This window comes from Anneissia japonica, unplaced genomic scaffold, assembly GCF_011630105.1.
Source record: "Anneissia japonica isolate Jap-2015-1 unplaced genomic scaffold, ASM1163010v1 scaffold1889_len2455224_cov183, whole genome shotgun sequence".
In the NCBI taxonomy this organism is placed as follows: Eukaryota; Metazoa; Echinodermata; class Crinoidea; order Comatulida; family Comatulidae; genus Anneissia; species Anneissia japonica.
In genome coordinates, this window is record NW_022752980.1 from 1863655 (window position 1) to 1882851 (window position 19197).

The 19197-nt window shown below is 32.3% G+C and overlaps 1 protein-coding gene across 1 annotated transcript in view; it reads right to left on the minus strand.

The window, feature by feature from the left end:
- Positions 1 to 109: 109 nt before the first annotated feature.
- The window catches only part of LOC117122560 (ankycorbin-like), a 46540-nt gene continuing 27452 nt past the window's right edge, over positions 110 to 19197 (minus strand). Inside the window, exons 5-17 of the mRNA XM_033268166.1 lie at positions 16152 to 16274; positions 15827 to 15897; positions 15626 to 15732; positions 15257 to 15444; positions 13343 to 13557; positions 10098 to 10217; positions 9472 to 9501; positions 8842 to 8940; positions 8056 to 8134; positions 6110 to 6240; positions 4993 to 5265; positions 3434 to 4567; positions 110 to 2973 (exon numbers count right to left, since the gene is read on the minus strand). Of these exons, the coding sequence (XP_033124057.1) occupies positions 2902 to 2973; positions 3434 to 4567; positions 4993 to 5265; positions 6110 to 6240; positions 8056 to 8134; positions 8842 to 8940; positions 9472 to 9501; positions 10098 to 10217; positions 13343 to 13557; positions 15257 to 15444; positions 15626 to 15732; positions 15827 to 15897; positions 16152 to 16274 (2642 nt within the window). The 3' untranslated portion in view covers positions 110 to 2901. The remainder of the gene's footprint in view (positions 2974 to 3433; positions 4568 to 4992; positions 5266 to 6109; positions 6241 to 8055; positions 8135 to 8841; positions 8941 to 9471; positions 9502 to 10097; positions 10218 to 13342; positions 13558 to 15256; positions 15445 to 15625; positions 15733 to 15826; positions 15898 to 16151; positions 16275 to 19197) is intronic.

Below are 19197 nucleotides of genomic sequence, written 5' to 3' on the forward strand. Positions count from 1 at the left end.
CTCTAAAGTTATGCTTGTTTGGGTTAAAATTTAATACATTTTCAATGGAACAAAAGTCCATTAAGAATGCAAGTTAGAAATAAAAAATAAATGAAATTTAAGAATATCATTTTTGTCTGAAACAGATTTAATTGACATCCATTTAGTAAAAAGTTTTTTCAGCAACATCATTCAGATAACAAAATTCAATTGTACCAAAACTTGAATTATAACTACCACAGAAGTTACCTCTTTGCCAGAGTAATCACATGATCTTCATACTGTTTAATCACATGGCCTACATATTGAAACATAAACTCTTGATATACAGACATTGTCATTCATGATTTAAACAATAGTAAAATAATAATCAATATGAATAAAATAATGTCTTATTTTGAATGAAGGCATTACATATAATTGTTCCCAATAACAATTATTAATGGCAGAAATATATTAAGTTTTTATTTTTGTAAACACGACTAATATTTTCTGAATACTTGATTAATCAACACAATAAAGAGTATTTTATAAAAACGATGATTTGTACTGAAATTTGATTTGCATTATTAATTTAATGATTGAATTTTGGTGTGAAATACAAAACCCATATACATTCTGGGAAGTTAGTCTTTCTATTATGTATCTTGTCTTAATCTTATCTTACAAAGACAATTATGTACTTACACTTGCATTAAACAACTGAATTAAGTACACCACCAAACCAAATTTGCCTTATTAAATTTATATAAGTTGTAAACAAGCTGAAATAAGATAGAGCACCAGGGGGTTTGATATTTATAATACTGGATTCAACAGTAAAACTACTTAGTCATACAAACGCTAATGTACACTATTTACATAATGACTTGCTTCTGTGCAACATGCTCTCTATCGATCTATACATCTGCATGTTAATTATCTACACCTGTATATTCAGTATGTACATAACTGTAATTAACACCTGGGATTTAATTATCGGTGCTTACACCTGTACTTCACTATCTACTTTATCAGCATTTATACTTTCCTACATATAGTAGTAACACAAAGCTTCAGGCCAGGCCAGACAAAGTCAATCACCTCTATCAAGCATAAAGAGAGCTTTCCAAAAAAAGTAAATAAATGTACTTTCTACAGTAAAATCTAAAATATTTTCCATAACAATTATTCCTTTACTAAAAAAAAAAAAAAAAAAAAACCCTCCCAAATTAAAAAGTTTTTGTCAGGCTTCCATTATCAAAACAATAATAGGCAACTCTGCTTTCTCTATATATTATAAAAATTGAGGGTGTTCTCATTTTAAAGAGAACCAGCAAATAGTTGGTTTATGAAATAAAATATTTACAAATGTATGTACACAATGCTTAAAATTTCAATACATTTGCAAAGGTCTGTCAACCTTAATTTATTACATCAGCTACAGTATGCTTATGTGTTCATCATTAATTTGGAATCATGTATATTTGGCAAGAAATTCAAAGAACTAATATAATATAAAGCACATCATTTGCATAAATTTAAATAAATGTCGACCAAGTTTTTTAAATATGTAAATTGCATTACTTCAGAAATTATAATTAAAAGTGGATTTCTCAACATAAATTCTGCAGATTTAAGTAATTTGTTATTAAAAGGTATAATGATGGTATGTGCAGCAAACACAGCAAAAATGAATACTTTTTGGATTATTAAATTATATTTGAAACTATGAAAGTATAATTATATAAGGCAATAAGTATCATCATTGCAAAGCTGAAAGTAGTACAAATATAAGTACAAAATATAGTCGGGAAATTAGAAATTGGAATGATGATTTTTGCCCGACTCGACGTGTTATCATACTGAATGATATTTTCAGTGCAATAACACGTCAGGTAGGGCAAAATCTTCATTACCATTTTCCTGATGCAAAACTCCACTGGAATAGCATTGCAGCACCTGCTGCTACTTGAGGATCGGATTGAACTCTAGGTTAGTTATCTGGAGGTTGTGGGTTCAATTCCCACCGGAATCACTTGCAAGATTTTTTTTTTCACAAGTATTTGGGAATGCAATGAGCTTTCAGTATGATAACACAGCAGGTAGGGCAAAATCATCTTCCTTACTATAAAATATAGGTTAGTAAATATGCTTGGATATATAAACAGATGGTAATAGTAATGATCAATACACTATATGTTGCATCAACATATTTACTCTTGTTAGGGCCATATACGACATATTATGGTTATGGGAAATCTTGTATAAGCCATTTCGGCCCATCAACGTAATGATGTTGTGACAGAAATTTTTGGGCTAATCTTAGTTTCTTGTGTGTTTCAGCTTGAGAAGCTCCATTTAAATCAAAAGCTCAAATACTGACCTTTTAACTCTTTGCATTATTGAATAGAATTTTTTTAGAAGAAATACCAGGTGAACAACTAAAAGTTAATTAAAACCACATTCTGAAACTATCATATACCATATCATTTTTGTCCTTCAAGCATCACTGTCTTTCAAGCATCACTTTGGTAAAAAATCATACATTGGCCCATGTACCAAGATACATAAATCCCATCAAATTCTGCTATGCTTCTTAAAAATGTAAACATCCTGAGATTACCATCTTAGTATTGGCTGTGGTTAGTCACATGTCCATTAACCATTAGAATACTGTATGGTGAACACATATGAGCAGTTGGGAAAGATACATTTATATAGAATCAACAATATGGACATCTGCTCTGCTAATTTAATGAAAGCCCAGATAAGGCCAGTGTCTCATAATCATCACAGTGCTATCCTTGTGGGGCATATCTGTGCAGACCCTAACACAACTGGATAAGATTTCTTTATTTGGAAGTGCAGCTTCTGTAGACTACATGATTGAAGAACTTCAGTTTTGCATGCTGGAAGGGTTGTTGTCGCTAATATTCCGGATCATACTTCGTGTGTATTCCGCATTTGGACAATTTGCTGGAGAGCATTCTGGACGGCTGGATCCATATTACCCTGAAAACAATAAATAAAAAAAAATGATGGCTTATATGTTTACAATACATATCCATGGACTGAACAGCAATTGACTAAAGATGACAAGAAAATACAGTGATGATAATGTTATTGAAAGAAAAGAGGCAGAAGAACTTAAAGTAGAATACACAATAATAATAAATAGAATATTGTATAAAACATATTTCCAGTCTGTAATTGGCCAGCTGAATGCAAAAGAGAAAAAACAAATAATAATGGTGATAATATTTATTTTGATGACAATGATGAAGGAGTTGTATCTTGATGGGCATGGTGCTCTTCCAATTATGTGATCAAACCCTGCAAACAACTCAAATCCCTAAAAATCATATTGATATCCAGATTATGCAGCACAGAGATTGTTCCATGTTGCAAGTGATAATTCCAACCCCTAATTGGAAAAGATGAGAAATAGCTTACTAAAACAAGGATAACTGACCTGTACAGCGCTGAGAAGGTGCGACCGATATGTTGCTATGACACTTTCATGATGCTGTAACATATCGTCCATCTGTAGCTCCATCTTCTTCATTTGTTTTTGTAGTGAGATTTCATCGATGAACTTATCGCTTCCATGTTGCTGTCTTCTCCAGATCTCCTCCTCATTACGTAACCGGCTCAACTCTTCTTTCATTTTTTTTATCTCTTTCGACTCTTCCTCTTCTTGGTTTTTAACTGGCGAAGTTTTTGTTCCAGAGTCTTTGAGTTGGACAACTTTCTCTTTGAGTTCACTGTTCTCTTTCTGTAGTTCAACAAGTCTTTCAGCCTCTTCTGTTTTCCTCTCAAGTGCAAGTTTGTAACTTGTGACTGCTTCTCTTAACTTGTCGTTCTCACCTTGGAGTTTTTTCATGAATAATGCATTGTTCTCAATCCGGTTTTTCTCTGCCATCGCTGTTTTCTTAGTCCTCTGAACCTCTTCCTCCAGTTTTTTGCACTTCTCTTCAAGTGTTCTGACTGAGTCCTGAAGCATCCAGTTCTCTTTCAACAAATCCTCAAGTTTTACATGTTGTTCATTATGATTGGCAATTGATAACTCTTGTTTCTTCACCAGCTCTTCCAACTGTCGATGCTCCATTATAACCTCCTCAAGCTTTTCTCTGTCATCCTCAAAGTCATGGATCTGTGATTGTAATGAGTTAACTTTGATCTCTAAGCGATCCCTCACTTTCATTAGTCCATCAATTATGTTCTTATCTGACTCTGCCTTTTCTTTCAGATCGAATATCACAACTTCTTGCTCTTGGAGTTTATTTCTCATGGTTTTATTCTTAAGTTCTGACATGTCCAACTGTTCTTTGACCCCCTTTCTTCCAATCTCTTTCTCTTGTGTGAGAAGTTTATGTAAATCTTCATTTTCCAGGTCTTTCTCTGTTAATGATCGACTCAATGATTCGATTTCCATGGCTTGGTCAGCAAGGACTTCAGTGTGTTTACTGATAGCTTCTTCAAGTTCACTCTTTTCATCCAGTACCTCCTGATACTGCTGGACTGGCACACTAGGGGCATTGCTTCCTCTATGCTGATGAGAGTAGATTGCCATAACACGAGCATTCTCTTCCATCAGCTCGGCTAACTGAAATCAGACACGAAAGAGTAATTATAAATACTGATACCAAGAAATAAATATTATTACAAAATTATAATTATTTACAAAATTGCAATAAAACAATAAAGCTATTGCTTATTTATTTCCAGATCCCATGTAACGCTTCAAGAAAGATGCCATATAATCTTATCATGAATATGAAGGTGAATGAAAGAGAAAAGCATTTGCAAGCTTTTATCTGATTTTGAATAACAGCAATTGCAAAATCATTCTAAACTTTTCTTTTTATTACACATTAAAAATCTTGTTCATTTTATAGTGGATTAATGTCATTATATAGTTTTATATATATGGTTAATATATATATATATATATCTGTCTCTTATACACATCTACCCCACACCACTAAAATCAATTTTAATAAGAGTGCCCGACTGTAATATTTATCTTACCCTCTTGTCCATTTCCATTCTCTCATCTTTTAAATCACAGATGATTTTATTCAAATGTGAAGTTTCCTCAATTGTTGCTTCTCTCATCTCCTCCAACTCTGTCACTGGTACCATTGATCGGTTCTCCAGTTGTGAGAGTTCATCCTGGAGCAGCGTCACCTGTCCTTCAAGCTCTGAGATGCGAGTGTCACTTGTATCCTTCAGCCTCAGGTAATCCTCAGTGGGTACCCGTGATGGTGAGTGAAAGGGGCTGTTAGAACCGCTGGAGTTTTTCTGCAGGACATAAAATTTCATGGTTGGATTTATCTCTCAAGAAATGTATTTCTTTATTATCTACTTATTCATACTTTTTATATTTCTGAATTGAACGTACTATTGTTTTGCCTATTGGACTAATCAACACAAATTTCATTTTTACCATGTTGTTAAAATGTCAATAGGAGTATCATTTTATTTATGAGAAAAAAATATTAAGATTTAAAAATAATTTAATCCAGAATCATATGGGACGACCAGTTTAAAGCCCCCAAGTGCCCTAACCTACAGGATCATCTTTGTTGGATATGATAAATCCAGTACTAGATGAATCATCCTTCTTAAGTTCAAAATTGAGTATCAAGGGTCCAAGAAAATCAGCCACAACAGAAAATTGGGAATAAATAATAATAATACCCTACAGAGCAAACCTGGAAAACCATCATGACATCTATTAATTAGGCTTAGCATTTCCCCCAAGACAGTCTCATATATTTTTCTCTGAAATTATCTTCATTACGAATTAGGATAAGGTTGCCATGGTAGTGGTTGGGTTAGTCATGTATGGTTTAAATTATTCAACCACGCGAGGGCAGCATTAGTATATTTTTTTAAAGAGTAATTTGGAGAACCTGAGTATTACCAGCTTATACAAATTGATATATTAATTGTTTATGTAATATATTAATTATAATAAATTTATATCAGTATTAATAAACTCTATATTGGAACACACAAAAAGTAAATACACCAAAAGGAAAATCCACAATTTCTTGAATCAAAAACCTGAAATTTAAATCTAAATACAATAATAATGCATGATAAAAAAAATTATTATTCAATATTAGACATTTTAATTTACCTCATTTTTCATTTTAAGTGTGGCATTTTCTTCCTTCAGTGAGGCAATCTGATTGGTCAGCATTACTAACTTATCGGAATTGTTCTTCTGTGGCATGATCACATGGGCTTTCCCTAAAGTTGGTGTCGTACCTACAAATAATAAAGACATAACTCCAATGAAATTGCCTAAGGTTTAGTGCCACAAGACATCAAAGATGGCTGTGATAAACTCCGCATGTTCATGGTGACAGTATTTCAAATTGATTGGAATGATAGAAGTTATATCAATGATGACAAATCTTTCAATTACTGTTTCACTCTTTGGCTAAAATCCAAACAAACTGATGACCTACTTAACATATCTTCAAAACGTGTTAAATATAAATTGAATAAATAAGGCCAAAAAATAGTCATTTTGATGCCTTAGTCAACCATTGGAATTGATATTCTTCTTATTATTATTATCATCATCATCATCATTACGGCTTATCATATTTACAATCATTATCATCAACTTTAATGTCACCACCATTATTATCATTAACATTATCAGCACCAAAACGTTAATTAAATAAATAAGGCCAAAAATATACACAGCCATTTTAATGCCTTGGTCAATCATTGGATTTGTGATTCTTATTATCATCGTCATCATCATTATCATTCTTATAATCATTATCATCATTATCATCATCCTCATCACAACCTTCAAATACTTGCATAAGGTATTTTTACTACAACCAATCCTTGCCACACCACCACCACCAGCATCACCAACATTCAAATAAAATCATCCATTTAATCCTGTAAAAAATGTAAACATCCAGAGTTCTCCATGCTTTGATTGAAATGACTGTCTAGACACTAGCAATATGTGGAAGCATGTGATGCAGTGTAAGGCCTTGGTCTTCAAGTGAAAGCTTATTGAGTTTGAGTCACAATCTTGTCTATTTTGTGTATGTCCTTAAGCAGAGCACTTATCTATGTTTGTCTTTTTTAACCCAGGATTATAAATGGGTACCTGCTAAGAATGTTAACCACTTGAAATGAAATTGGGTAGTGTTGAATTAGAAGTATGACTACAAATAATCCTCAGGGAGTAAACAAGGTTACAGACTATTTTTTCAACTTATGTGCTACACAACATGGCTAGAAAATATATAAACTATTACATTAATAGACAAAAAAGTACTTTGGCAGTTTATCTCTCTATTAATCAACCATTAACCGGTACATGTACCATACATGCAAGTTATGATGAGCTATAATTTCTTTTTATCTATAGTTTACATAAAACATAAATTTTAAATGTGGCAGAGACAAGCCAAACGAGTCACTTGTCGCAAAATTGGATTTTTAGTTATTAATACAGAGTTAAACAGCAAAATGAGAGCTATAATAAAATGGTAAAAGAATAATTTAAATCTGACATTTCGTTGTGAAGTTACAGGAGTTTAAACATACATCTGTTCAAAGAGCAATATTTGAGAAGTCAGCCTTTAAAGTTTAGGATTTCAGGCATTTTTCAGGCAGAAACCATCACCAAATCATTAAAATATTGTTGTTTTAACATTGAAAATGGGGAAAATAACTGTATGGTATGGTTTATAGATATATAAAGGTTAGTTAATTGCAATAAAATAAATTAAAAAAATTTTGACATCCCAGGATGTTCTGGCAAAAATCTCTGAAACAGGATTCACGATGAGTGACTGGTTTGGCTTGTCTTTCCCACAAATAATACCAGTCATTTTTAAAATATTTTTTTGTAAAAGGTGGCTACTTTCTAAAGCTTTGTGAGTTGTTCTTGTAGAACTTATTGTAGCCTCCTTCCATGCAATCTATTTGTTTCAATTATATTATACTGTATCTTTTTATTACTGAATTGTATGGAAATTAGGTATATTTGATTTAATATGACTTCACATTTGCGAGAGCTGTTGTGATAGTAGGTTGATGTTTTACCTGGCAAATCAAAGAGATCTTCATCACTGTCTCCACAGCTATCGTCCTTATCAGCCTCTTCATCCATATCTTCCGCAGCCTGTTGAAATAATTTAAAATTACTTGCATTTTGTATTGGATTTTTTGGTGTAAAACACACCTAGACTATTGTGTTGGTAGCATACATATTGGATGAACATCTTAAAATCCTTCAATACGATGGTGAGCTATTTTAACTTGGATTTCAGAATTCCAACAGGGTCCCTTTCAGTGTACTCAAAGTAGTTCCCACCACTTTAGCCAACTGATTTTAAAGTCTCTATACAGCATAATGATTTATGCAACAAACAAACTAATATGCAGATAATGTCTATACTAGTAGTGGCAGCTGGCTCTTGCATAGACTATTTGCAGTCATTGACTGACATTGTGGCGTCAGTGATATAATTTAATGCTCACACTTTACAGTTGAAATATATAAACATTAGTTCAAATAATATTCCCTTGACTGGTACTATCCCCCTGGGCTAGGGGAACCAACTAATCAAGGACAGGATCTTTCATTTCCTTTTTCAGGTTACATTTTGCCTAATGGATAAGGCACCTACTGATCTGCAAGCAGATTTTTTTTAGCATATGTAAATATAATTTAGAAATACCAGAATATGTCCTTCTTTTCAGAATTTGAATTAAAACAAGGGCCCCACTGAGTTCCGGGTGTAAAACAAAACGAAAGTTAAGTTCTTTCTGTGTCACCAGATTTAATAAAAAATATAATTAGAAATGCATCGTTTTTTTATGACGTACCTCAAATGCTGCTAGCCTTGCCTTGAGTTCTGCGATCTCCTCTCGAGTTGATATCTTCTGTTGCTGCTCATTTGCAAGTTGATCTCTGAGTTCAAGAACCTGAGGAAGATGTCAAACAATATTTCTAAATTTATAATAATACATAAAATTTTGGAAAACAAAGACCAAGAATCATTAAAAGCTATCAGTTTTTATACCCAGGTTTCTCAATAGGTGCCCTGCTGGTCAAATGCAGTCAATTAGAAAATTTAATCTGGCCCACGTAAAAATTAGAGTAATATTAGTAGTTTGAAAACCATACAGGTTGATTGTTAATTGTGTTAGTCATGAGCTAACCCAGCTCTGTTAACTTAAATTATTCATGAGGAAGGACATAGCCTTCAATAATGATTAGGTTATACCTTAAAAAATAATTTTATTAGTTTCACAAATCAGGCAGCCAGGATCCATTAACCACCTAGCCTTACCATTTTCTATTCATGTTCTGAAATTTTTTTTTATAGCATTTATGTATTATTATATATTTACTCTATCCTTTGTAACATGCTATATACTTTTTTAAATTCTATTTACAGAGTTTTATTTATATATAATAGGTAAAATGAAAACAATGAAAAAATATATATTTACCAGTTCTTCTGTATTTTCTGAATTTTTCCCCTGAAAACAATTATAAATTAAAATTTAAAAAAATAGGATCTTCTGAAATCTTGCATGTAAATTTGTGACATTTATATATGTTAATTTGCTAATATATAACTGGTTTCTTGAATAAATAAGTTGATCATTAATTTTCTGTAAATTGAGAGAAGTTTAATAGGTTAAGGATATACAACCACGGGCTTAAAAAAATCAAATACCCATTTGAATTTCATGTTGGCGAATCCCTAAAAGACTTTCCTCACTGTTCTGCTATTTTATACCTTCATACTTTGATAGATAATTCCAAGGGAATGATTGGTCCCAAGGGGAAAACAAGAAAATGGCCCCTGGATGTAGAATCTCATTATCTTCTCAATTATTGCTTATTAGTGTTATTATCTCATGAATTATTCATTAATTACTTAACATAACTGAAGGTTATGGTTGACTGAACACAAGGTGAAATATTTCCTAAAACTATCATGTATTTATTACTCATATTTATAACTGTCAATAACAACTTAAATATAAACAAAATATAATCATCAACCATTGAAAGGCTCCTCAAGCATTTAATTTAAAGTATATAATTACAAAAAGTTATAAAATATTACATTTTTCTGTTGTTCCTCCAAAAGTCTTTCCAACATCTTTACTTTTTCTTGTGATTTGCTTAGTGATATATTCATTGTACTGAGCTCCTCATGTAAAACCTCATTTTCTTCCTCTAATTCCTGAAATATAAAGTGATACAATAAAAAACAAAAATAATAAACCAGCTATAATTAAAACAGAAGTACTATAATATAAATTGCATTGTACAATTGCTGGGGTTTACACTGTGCTTAAGTCCATGCCATTCTGCTTGCTGGTGAATATGCAACAGCATTTTTTCGTTTTCAAATCAATCAACATCAAACAAATATACAACCAATGAGTCATTCATTCAAACAATCCATCTTTCATTCGAAGAACTGATTGATTAATTAATTAATTACACCATATGAATAAAATAAAAATAAATCAAAATTGTTAATATTCTTGTTGTTGCTATTGCTACTATTACATCACCGTCACAACCATCACATCATTATAGTCACTGTTAAATTTTTATCATCATTATTATTGAACTGTTTTTTAGTTAACAATGTTAATAAACTGTAATAATAATACAGTATTGTAATAATAAAAATAATAATGCTACTTTAGTTATAGACATATTTAAAATTAAATTCAAATAAAATATATAAAACAATGCAGGAAATGTAAATTAAACATACATTGCCAAGCTACAGAATTTTAAATACAAGTTAATCTGTAAAGGAAATTAGATGTAACTGTAACTTGTTATCAAATCATTAAAAATAAACCACACATGAATTATAACATATACAAAATTATTCTATGAATCTAAAGAATGACTGATGATTTCTAAATTAGTAATTTGCGAACTTGGTACTTTTTTTAATAATTCAAACCATTTTATAATAATCAATAATAAATGAACTAATAAAATAGACAATTAAATCAGGCAACTAACGAATTAATCACTTAATGTTTCAATCAATCAATCACTCACTCAGTCACTCAGACAATCATTCAATCAATTAGTAATTAGACAATCAATAAATCCATTATATCAACTAAAAATAAATTTTTCCCCTAAGGAAACTTTTAGGACTTTGTGCACTCAGAATTGCCTGAATATTGGCACTATATATGTGACACTGTTAATTGATTGACCAATCAATCAGTCAATCAATCTATCACTCATTCATGAATTTATCTAACTTATCCATCAGTTATCAGGTTATCATGATTATCAACACAAAACCCTTCTTTTTACTCTTTTAAGTCATCGTTCAAGCCACTCGTGGAGAGGTCACTGCACATGTGAGAATGGCTAATGCCAAGTTGTAGATTGATGGACTTGGCTATGCCTACTGATACATAATCAGCTCCCATTTAAAGATATTCCATCTGTATTAAAATCTTGAAAATTTAATTTCAATAAAGTTTATATTTATTATTATCAAAAGGGCTTCAGGCCATCGATCTAGCATGCTTCCCCAAGGTGCTGTAACTTCTGACAATGCACACAAGATAAACAAAGACCCCATGGTGCGACCCCAAATACTAGCTGCACGAAGACCTGTAAGAAAACAGATGCTTTAACGCATATGACTTTCTATTAAGATATAATAAAACTTGAGACACAATTGGATATCCACTAATTGCATGCCAAATATCCAGTACCAATGTGTGCACAGTTTTTTTTCGAGTTTACGTGTTTACAAACTTATGCGTCATATACACACACACCCACATAATTAAAAACAAAGAAAAAGGTTAACAAGGCCAATGCTGAGGATTGAGAAGACTTGCTATTGCTTAGAACGGTAATCAACAATCATTTATCAGCAAATTCTTCGCTTTCTGGTGTCCAGCAGTCTGATACTCACCGATAAGTTCCTCAATTAAAAGTGCATTCTTAGATTAGCATAAATCCTGTTTTTACCAAAATAATTGACAACCAAGGATGAGATGCACCATTTGACTGACGGATGGATAACAAGCAGAATACAACATTCACAATCAAATTATGACAAGTTTTTGAAATCAATTGTGACTTATTTTAATAGGCTTTTAGTATTAATGTGTGACTTTTGAGTAGCATGGTAAAATACGTGATTATGCCAAGGACTTTTAAAAGCAGCTGTATTATTTATATAATATATATTATGTACATTATATTATATTAAGATTTTATTTTATCTATCCACCTATACACCTACCGTAGATAAAGATGATGCGGACAGTTCTTCACAGGCTAACAAGCCTATATTGAATTCATGATTCAATTAAGTTTGTTAGTTTGACAGTGCAGTTTACCTTGTCAATATTGTATGTATGATTTACATTAACAAGACTATCTACACCATATCATCTTATCTGTCTATTCTCTCTACCAACCTAGCAGTACTCTTCAGGTAAAAGCAGGAGCGCATCTCAGTGTTGGGGGTGGTGCTATACTGCAGCTGACTAGCTACACTACTAGAACCAATTTCCATCAAATTGTTTGGAGACACATTTGCTATCGCCATAACAATACTCTTCAATTCTGAATCAGAATCTGAGGACCCCACTGGGGTATATGCGTCATTGTGCATCATTGATATGCAAGCTATTTGGTGTTTTTATTTATCCATAATTTTATCTATTAAAATATACATTGGATGATTTTATGTATCCAAAACACGGTATATAATTTGGTTTAGTAAAATATCCTGACATGCTACCTATATTTATTAAAAAAATATATTTTTGTTTGCATAAATATACATGAAAATAACTCACAGGCTCAAATGTGTAAAGGCCACAAATTCAATTCTTAAAACTACAACCATCCAGTAGGTACCCTAAAATTAGATTTCCTGTTCAGCAACACAATCAATCACAAATACTAAAATGATACTGTCAGGGTTCACTTACTAAACTAAAAAGAAAACACAATTAAATTAGTTAACTTGTACATATAAGTAACTGCAATTTTAAACATGTTGGTTTTATATTTAAGCAAGTTATTGCAGTATTATTCATAAATTATACAGTAACTCTCTTTTTTGCATTGACATTCTTGCCTTAAAATGCTTGGTAATCAGTTTGGGTGTTTTTCTTTTTTTTTCCTTTTTTTTTATTATAATGAAAGTCTGTATTTCCCCCACAATTTATGCCTACCATCAATTGGATGTTATTACTTATTTGATCCTTTTACTTATATAATTAAATGTTTACATTTTTTTTTACACCAGACTTTACAACTGACAGCATACCTTTATTAATAGGACCATAAACATACCTTAAGTTCTCTCTCCGTTGCTGACTGGGTCGAATGATGTGAGAACTGTGAATCATTCAATGAGTCCATATCTCTACCATCACCGTTCTGCAGGTGCTTACTTGTGAATATTGGCAGCGAGTTTGGTACCGGTGATTCTCCTCGGTCGGTCATATCAAACCTATCGATAAAATCTACGACGTCTGGCTTCACCTCGTTGTCATCCTCCTCGTTTTCTGTGGATCGAAATGATAGCGAAATGAACATTTCTAACGCACACTGACAGTTGACTTTCCTGTTAGTAATTTTGAAGCAGGAAAACCGTGATTTGTGAAAACCTTGGCAACCGCACAAGATATATCTTCCCACAGTGCTTCCCACACGTCATGTGATTCAGAGCAACACACTAACATACTGACACAGGTTGCAGCATACCCAGTGGACTTGAACATTCATAAGTCTACCAAATGCACACAATGATTTTTTTTTTCTATATAATACAGTTAAGAATAACATAGAGCTTAGCTGTATTAACTATAATCCTTTCACAAGTAAAGATAAGGTAATCAATAAGGTGATTAATAATTATGATATTAATATACCAACACAATATAATGTTCTCAAATTTCAGAAATTCATTGATTCACTGATTAAAATCAACAGCAAATAAATAAATCCTCTTTATTACAAAAACATATATATTAGATGTGTTAAGAAACCTCATTAATTAAGACCTGTCTGAAGTGGCTGTTCCAAACTGAGGACCGATGGATAATACTGTTTCTCAAAATGAATTGTAACCCTTTTTTGGTTTTGTTTTGTTAGGCTTGTTTTATGAGGGAAAATGCTTGTTTTAAAGGAAGAAAATAAATGAAATAAAATTGGAAGTTGATTTACTCTTTTAAATAATAATAGATTCAATTTAATTAAATTGTGAAGGGAATTATTACATATTTTCTCAAAACATGCTTTCTATTAAACAAAAACATTTTTTTTCATGTTCTGTTTGAGAGATTTTTACACATCATGGAAATTATAATTCATGATAATTTCATATCCAAGTTAATGAATATAATGCCAATATCTATTTTAAAAGTAGGCTTATCAATTATAGTAATTACGTTATTAGTAACAGAGTGAGAGCCAATTTATTATGTTCCTTTGTTAGTCAATTTAAATAGTTCCTAAATTCCAGAACTGTTCGCATTTCAGATGTCCCCAGGAATGTGAAAAATGAAAATGAAATGAATTGTGAAATAGTTGATATGTAAAACGTCTAGACATTTAATGGTGTAGGAGAACCATCTTAGTGTTTTGGTTCGAATCATCTGGAAGTCACATATTACAGGTTACTAATAACAAAAAAGTAATTCCATATCAAGTTTGTGTGGGTATAAGTTGAAAACTTAATGCATTTTGATTAATTGCTTAAAATACAAATTGATAAATGTAATGTAAGCACATTTTTCACAAGTACATATACTGAAGTACATAAATCATTGAGTGCAATGGTATACTTAGCATAATTGCCTCTAATAGGAGAGTACTGTACACGAAAATCATAATAATCATAATAATAATAGTGATAACATTAATAATAATGATGATAATTAAGGAGAAATATTATTCAATTTTGTTCCACCAATGTAAAATAGCAAATTTACCTTTCTACCTTTCGATCACTACCAGTGACTCTTGCCAAGTGACGATGTTGTTGGTAATTGATAATAATGATGATGATGATAATGGTGATAATAATGATAATTAATAATGATGATAAAGACACAATATTAACAATACAGTAATAATAAAAATAAAAATATTCAGAAATTTTTACCACACCAATTCTGCACTTGTTTTTCCTGTTTTTCCCACTAGTTAAGTTGTTAATACATATATAAGAATTTAAATGACATTATTATTATTATTACTTACTGATGTCCCACGTGGCTACTGAGGGTGCAGAATTCAGAAGTTCCTTCACGGCATCTTCGGTGCAGTTCTCGGCATAGAAGGCCGCATCATGACCCGTATTGTCCTTGATTGTCACATTGGCGCCGCGTTTAACCAATAAATCAATTACTTCTTTGTGGCCTTTCTTGCAACTTAGAATTAAGGCGGTTCTTTACAAATTGATAAAAATTATAAATTAGACTTGATTTATATTTCAGTTGATATATAAAATAGAAGTACAATTCTAAAAGGATAAGTATAAATGCTATTTACAACTCCCTAAGGGGCAAAAAATAACCTGTCACAAATTTCAGTTCTTAATTCCAATATAACTACTTAGTATTCACTCACTGTAATAACTTGTCTTGTTCATTGACAACTGCCCCCCTTTCAATTAGTTCTCGGCAGAGGTCAGCATCACCATTCTCGGCCGCAACCATCAATGGTGTCTTGCCATCCTGGAAGCAGAGATTGATTTTACATGAAAAATGTTCGTTCATGAAACATGTTGATATTTTAAGGATTTTTTTTTACATACTTTCAAAAACATACCTTATCTTTTGTTCCTACAGGAGCACCCCCAAGCAGGAGTAGTTTACAGCAGTCACTATGGTTACTGGCAACTAAATATTTTAAAAAAACATACCAAAAAGTTGAGAATTAAAATTACTAATTTTTTCTTTTATTAAAGGAGGGAGGGGAGGGGATGCCAATTGTTAAGGGCATTTTACAATACAGTAGTTCAAGATTCAAAGAAATGATGAACATTTATACATTAAACACATAGAGTATAATTTAGATGTTATTACTAATGTTATCATTATTTACTAACTTCAATGACCATAATATAATGCAATAAGCAAGCTGTTTACTTTACCGGCAAGCTGTAATGCTGTCTCTCCCTGGATGTTGAAGATAGTAGCGTCGGCATGAAGTTGAAGGAGTCTCTGGATGCAATTGAAATGCCCAGATTTGGAAGCGCAGTGCAGGGCGGTACAGCCTACAGAAGGAGAAATGGAGAAGAATTAGCATTCATTTCTTAAAATAGCAGGCAAAAAATAAAAAAATTACTACTTATAATATTTATTTAGCTTTACTAAAGATAAAGCTTTTGAAATCTATAGACTGGTATTTATGATCAATAAAAAAAAAACATTAATTTAATTCTAATCACTGAATACATGTATAAAAAGCTTATAAAGTGATGATTATAACGATGTTTGTATATATAATCACCAAATTAATTGTAATCTATAGCAAAATACACTGTTTTAAAAGTATGTCAAAGTTAAACTGTAAATTCTCTAGGAAACTAGCAATTATAAATTATGTAAAATCAGAGATATAAGTAAAGAATAAATATCAGATAAACATGTAGATATTTCTTTTACAAGGCAGTTTAGTAATTTATCATCACCAAATTGATTGAATACAACAAAATTAAACTTTATTATTTCCTACAAATTCAAGCTGGGAAAATACGGCTCTATGCCTGACAGGAGAGGCCTTGATTCCCATTTAAACTTCTTTCCTTGACTTACATTGTGGCTTAATTTGGATATATTTATAATATGAATACTTGAGATTTGGGAAAGCAGTTGTTTTAATGTAACTGTTCTGTCTGATCTTTAGTTAGACAACTTAATTCCCTGAGATGAGTCAGGATGATTTTGAGGTTTTACTTATACTACGGCGATCACATTACAATTGGTTTTATAGTGTTACAACAATTATTATCTGAAGGTAATAGAGGTTTTACTTGTGCTATGGTATTTACCAGTTGTAGCAATAGGGATCAGGAAAGATATTGACAGGCAAAGTGTTAAAACACACTACTTCTGTTGCTGGGAAAATTGATTATGATATAAATTGTTGTATTGAGGCATTAAAGGTGACCTGCATTTAATTCGACCTCTAGCTTGGCAAGAACATGTGTAGTTCAAGTGTGAAAGATAAGTGCTCAATTAGATTAGAGGTTACCAACTATGTTAAAGGCAACCAGAGACTTAAAATAACCATTCAAATCTGTAGCTAACAGTGTAGCAACAACATCCGAGGGGTGGGGTTTAGCCCAGTGGCAGTGCTAGGATTTCCCGACGGGGAAGAAGGGCTGTAGCCCCCTAATGCCGCTACTGATTTACCGAAGTACAGGTACTGTATTCAAGCATTCAAGATTGTAGCTGTAGAAAACTTGGGGTGGATGGTAGACATTTTAAGGTTCGATGGGGATAACATTGGAAAAACATATGTAAATGTAAATAACGGAAGTGGAGTTTAAGGATGGGCAAAGGGGTTAATAATGGTAGGTGGGGGGGGGGGAAGTAATTAGCTTCAGACTAGGTGGAAAACTACAAGGGTGGGTGGCCCTGCCCACCATAACTACATCCCTGACTGTATTTGTAAACACTACATTTAAAAGTGGTTAAAAATGCACCAATGACATGGATATAACAATCAGTCCTGGCATGTCATAACATTTGAATACTAATAATAGATTCTACAATACCTTTCTTATCAACAACATTCACATCAGCTCCAAGTTGCAGTAGAATTTCAAGGCATGGGTACTGGCCAAGTTTAGCTGCAAGGTGAAATCTGCCAAAAACAAGTAAATTTCACTGTAAAACATCATGTGATTGGCCAATTATTAATTTTGATTGACACTGTGGAAGGTCCAATATTAAGATATATTTAATGGAATTATTTATAGTTTGCATTGATTAATCCTGCAACTTCTGTTGTAGTATATACAGTATTGTATTAGGCATATTCTCTAGTCAATACTAAAAGAAAAATTAAAAGGATGAAACAGGAAAAATCTAATTTTTGCTGCGAAGCAGCCAATTCATATTCTTGACAGCAATTTGACCTCTGAAAGGTCATTGTTTGTCAAGAAACGAGTGCCTAAGACGACTGAAAAGCGGAGTTTCCTTCTTTCGTTCTGCCAGGTAAAATCAATTACTTTAGGCGACGTTTGTAGACTAACCTACTCGTACCAACGTCCGCATGTCGCGCTAGCCTTATCCTACACTAGGCCTAGACTAGCTAGGATGGTATATAGGCCTAGCCTTAAAGGGACGAAGGTCCCAATGAAAAACGTCGTCGCTCTTTGATAGCTAACATTGTCTATTTAACATCACAATAATTCATTATTAGACCTATAGTTGTTTTTTGAATTGTACTCCACAAATCTCAGCCGATACCTCGCACAACTGGCTAACGTATCTATCTATTGTCGTGATGTCATGGCTCGCTGGCTCACACTTGTGATATGTCTCGCACTTGTGATCAAATAACACGCTGGCTCGCACTTTGGCAACACTCTTTGGCAGTCAACTCGCCCCTAGAAAACCCGCCCTTGGAAACTTGCCCCATAAAAAAAATGTACACTTCCTAGACCATGCAGTCTTAAAAATAAAAATTGTAACCGTAGGTAATCAACTACATTTTCCACATACATAGAAATTTTTGAAACTTTATTAAAAAAGCCTAAACCATAATTCACCACACTATAGACACTTTTTGACAAAAATGAAAACTAACGACTTTGTTACTCAATGAGAAGTGTTCTAATATAGACAATGGGTCGTGTCTCATATTATTTTGTGTATAAGAGACAGCCACAGGATCTGTGACAATACCATGCATTACAAAATGGCATTTCCTCATTGGCATGTTATTCATAAAGGAATGGTTAAAGGGCTTATTTCCTATTTATTTTAAATGAGAAATGTATTCATTTTCTGATGATAACTTACACATTATGGTGCTTAATAAATCAAAGCCTGTTTTTCTGACATCTAACTAGTATTGTAAGCTTATCTCAGGCTTTAAAATATGGTATAGAACAATTGGTATATCTAACAGCTGTCTCTTATACACATCTAGATTTGTATAAGAGACAGATTGCTAGAATATTTGTA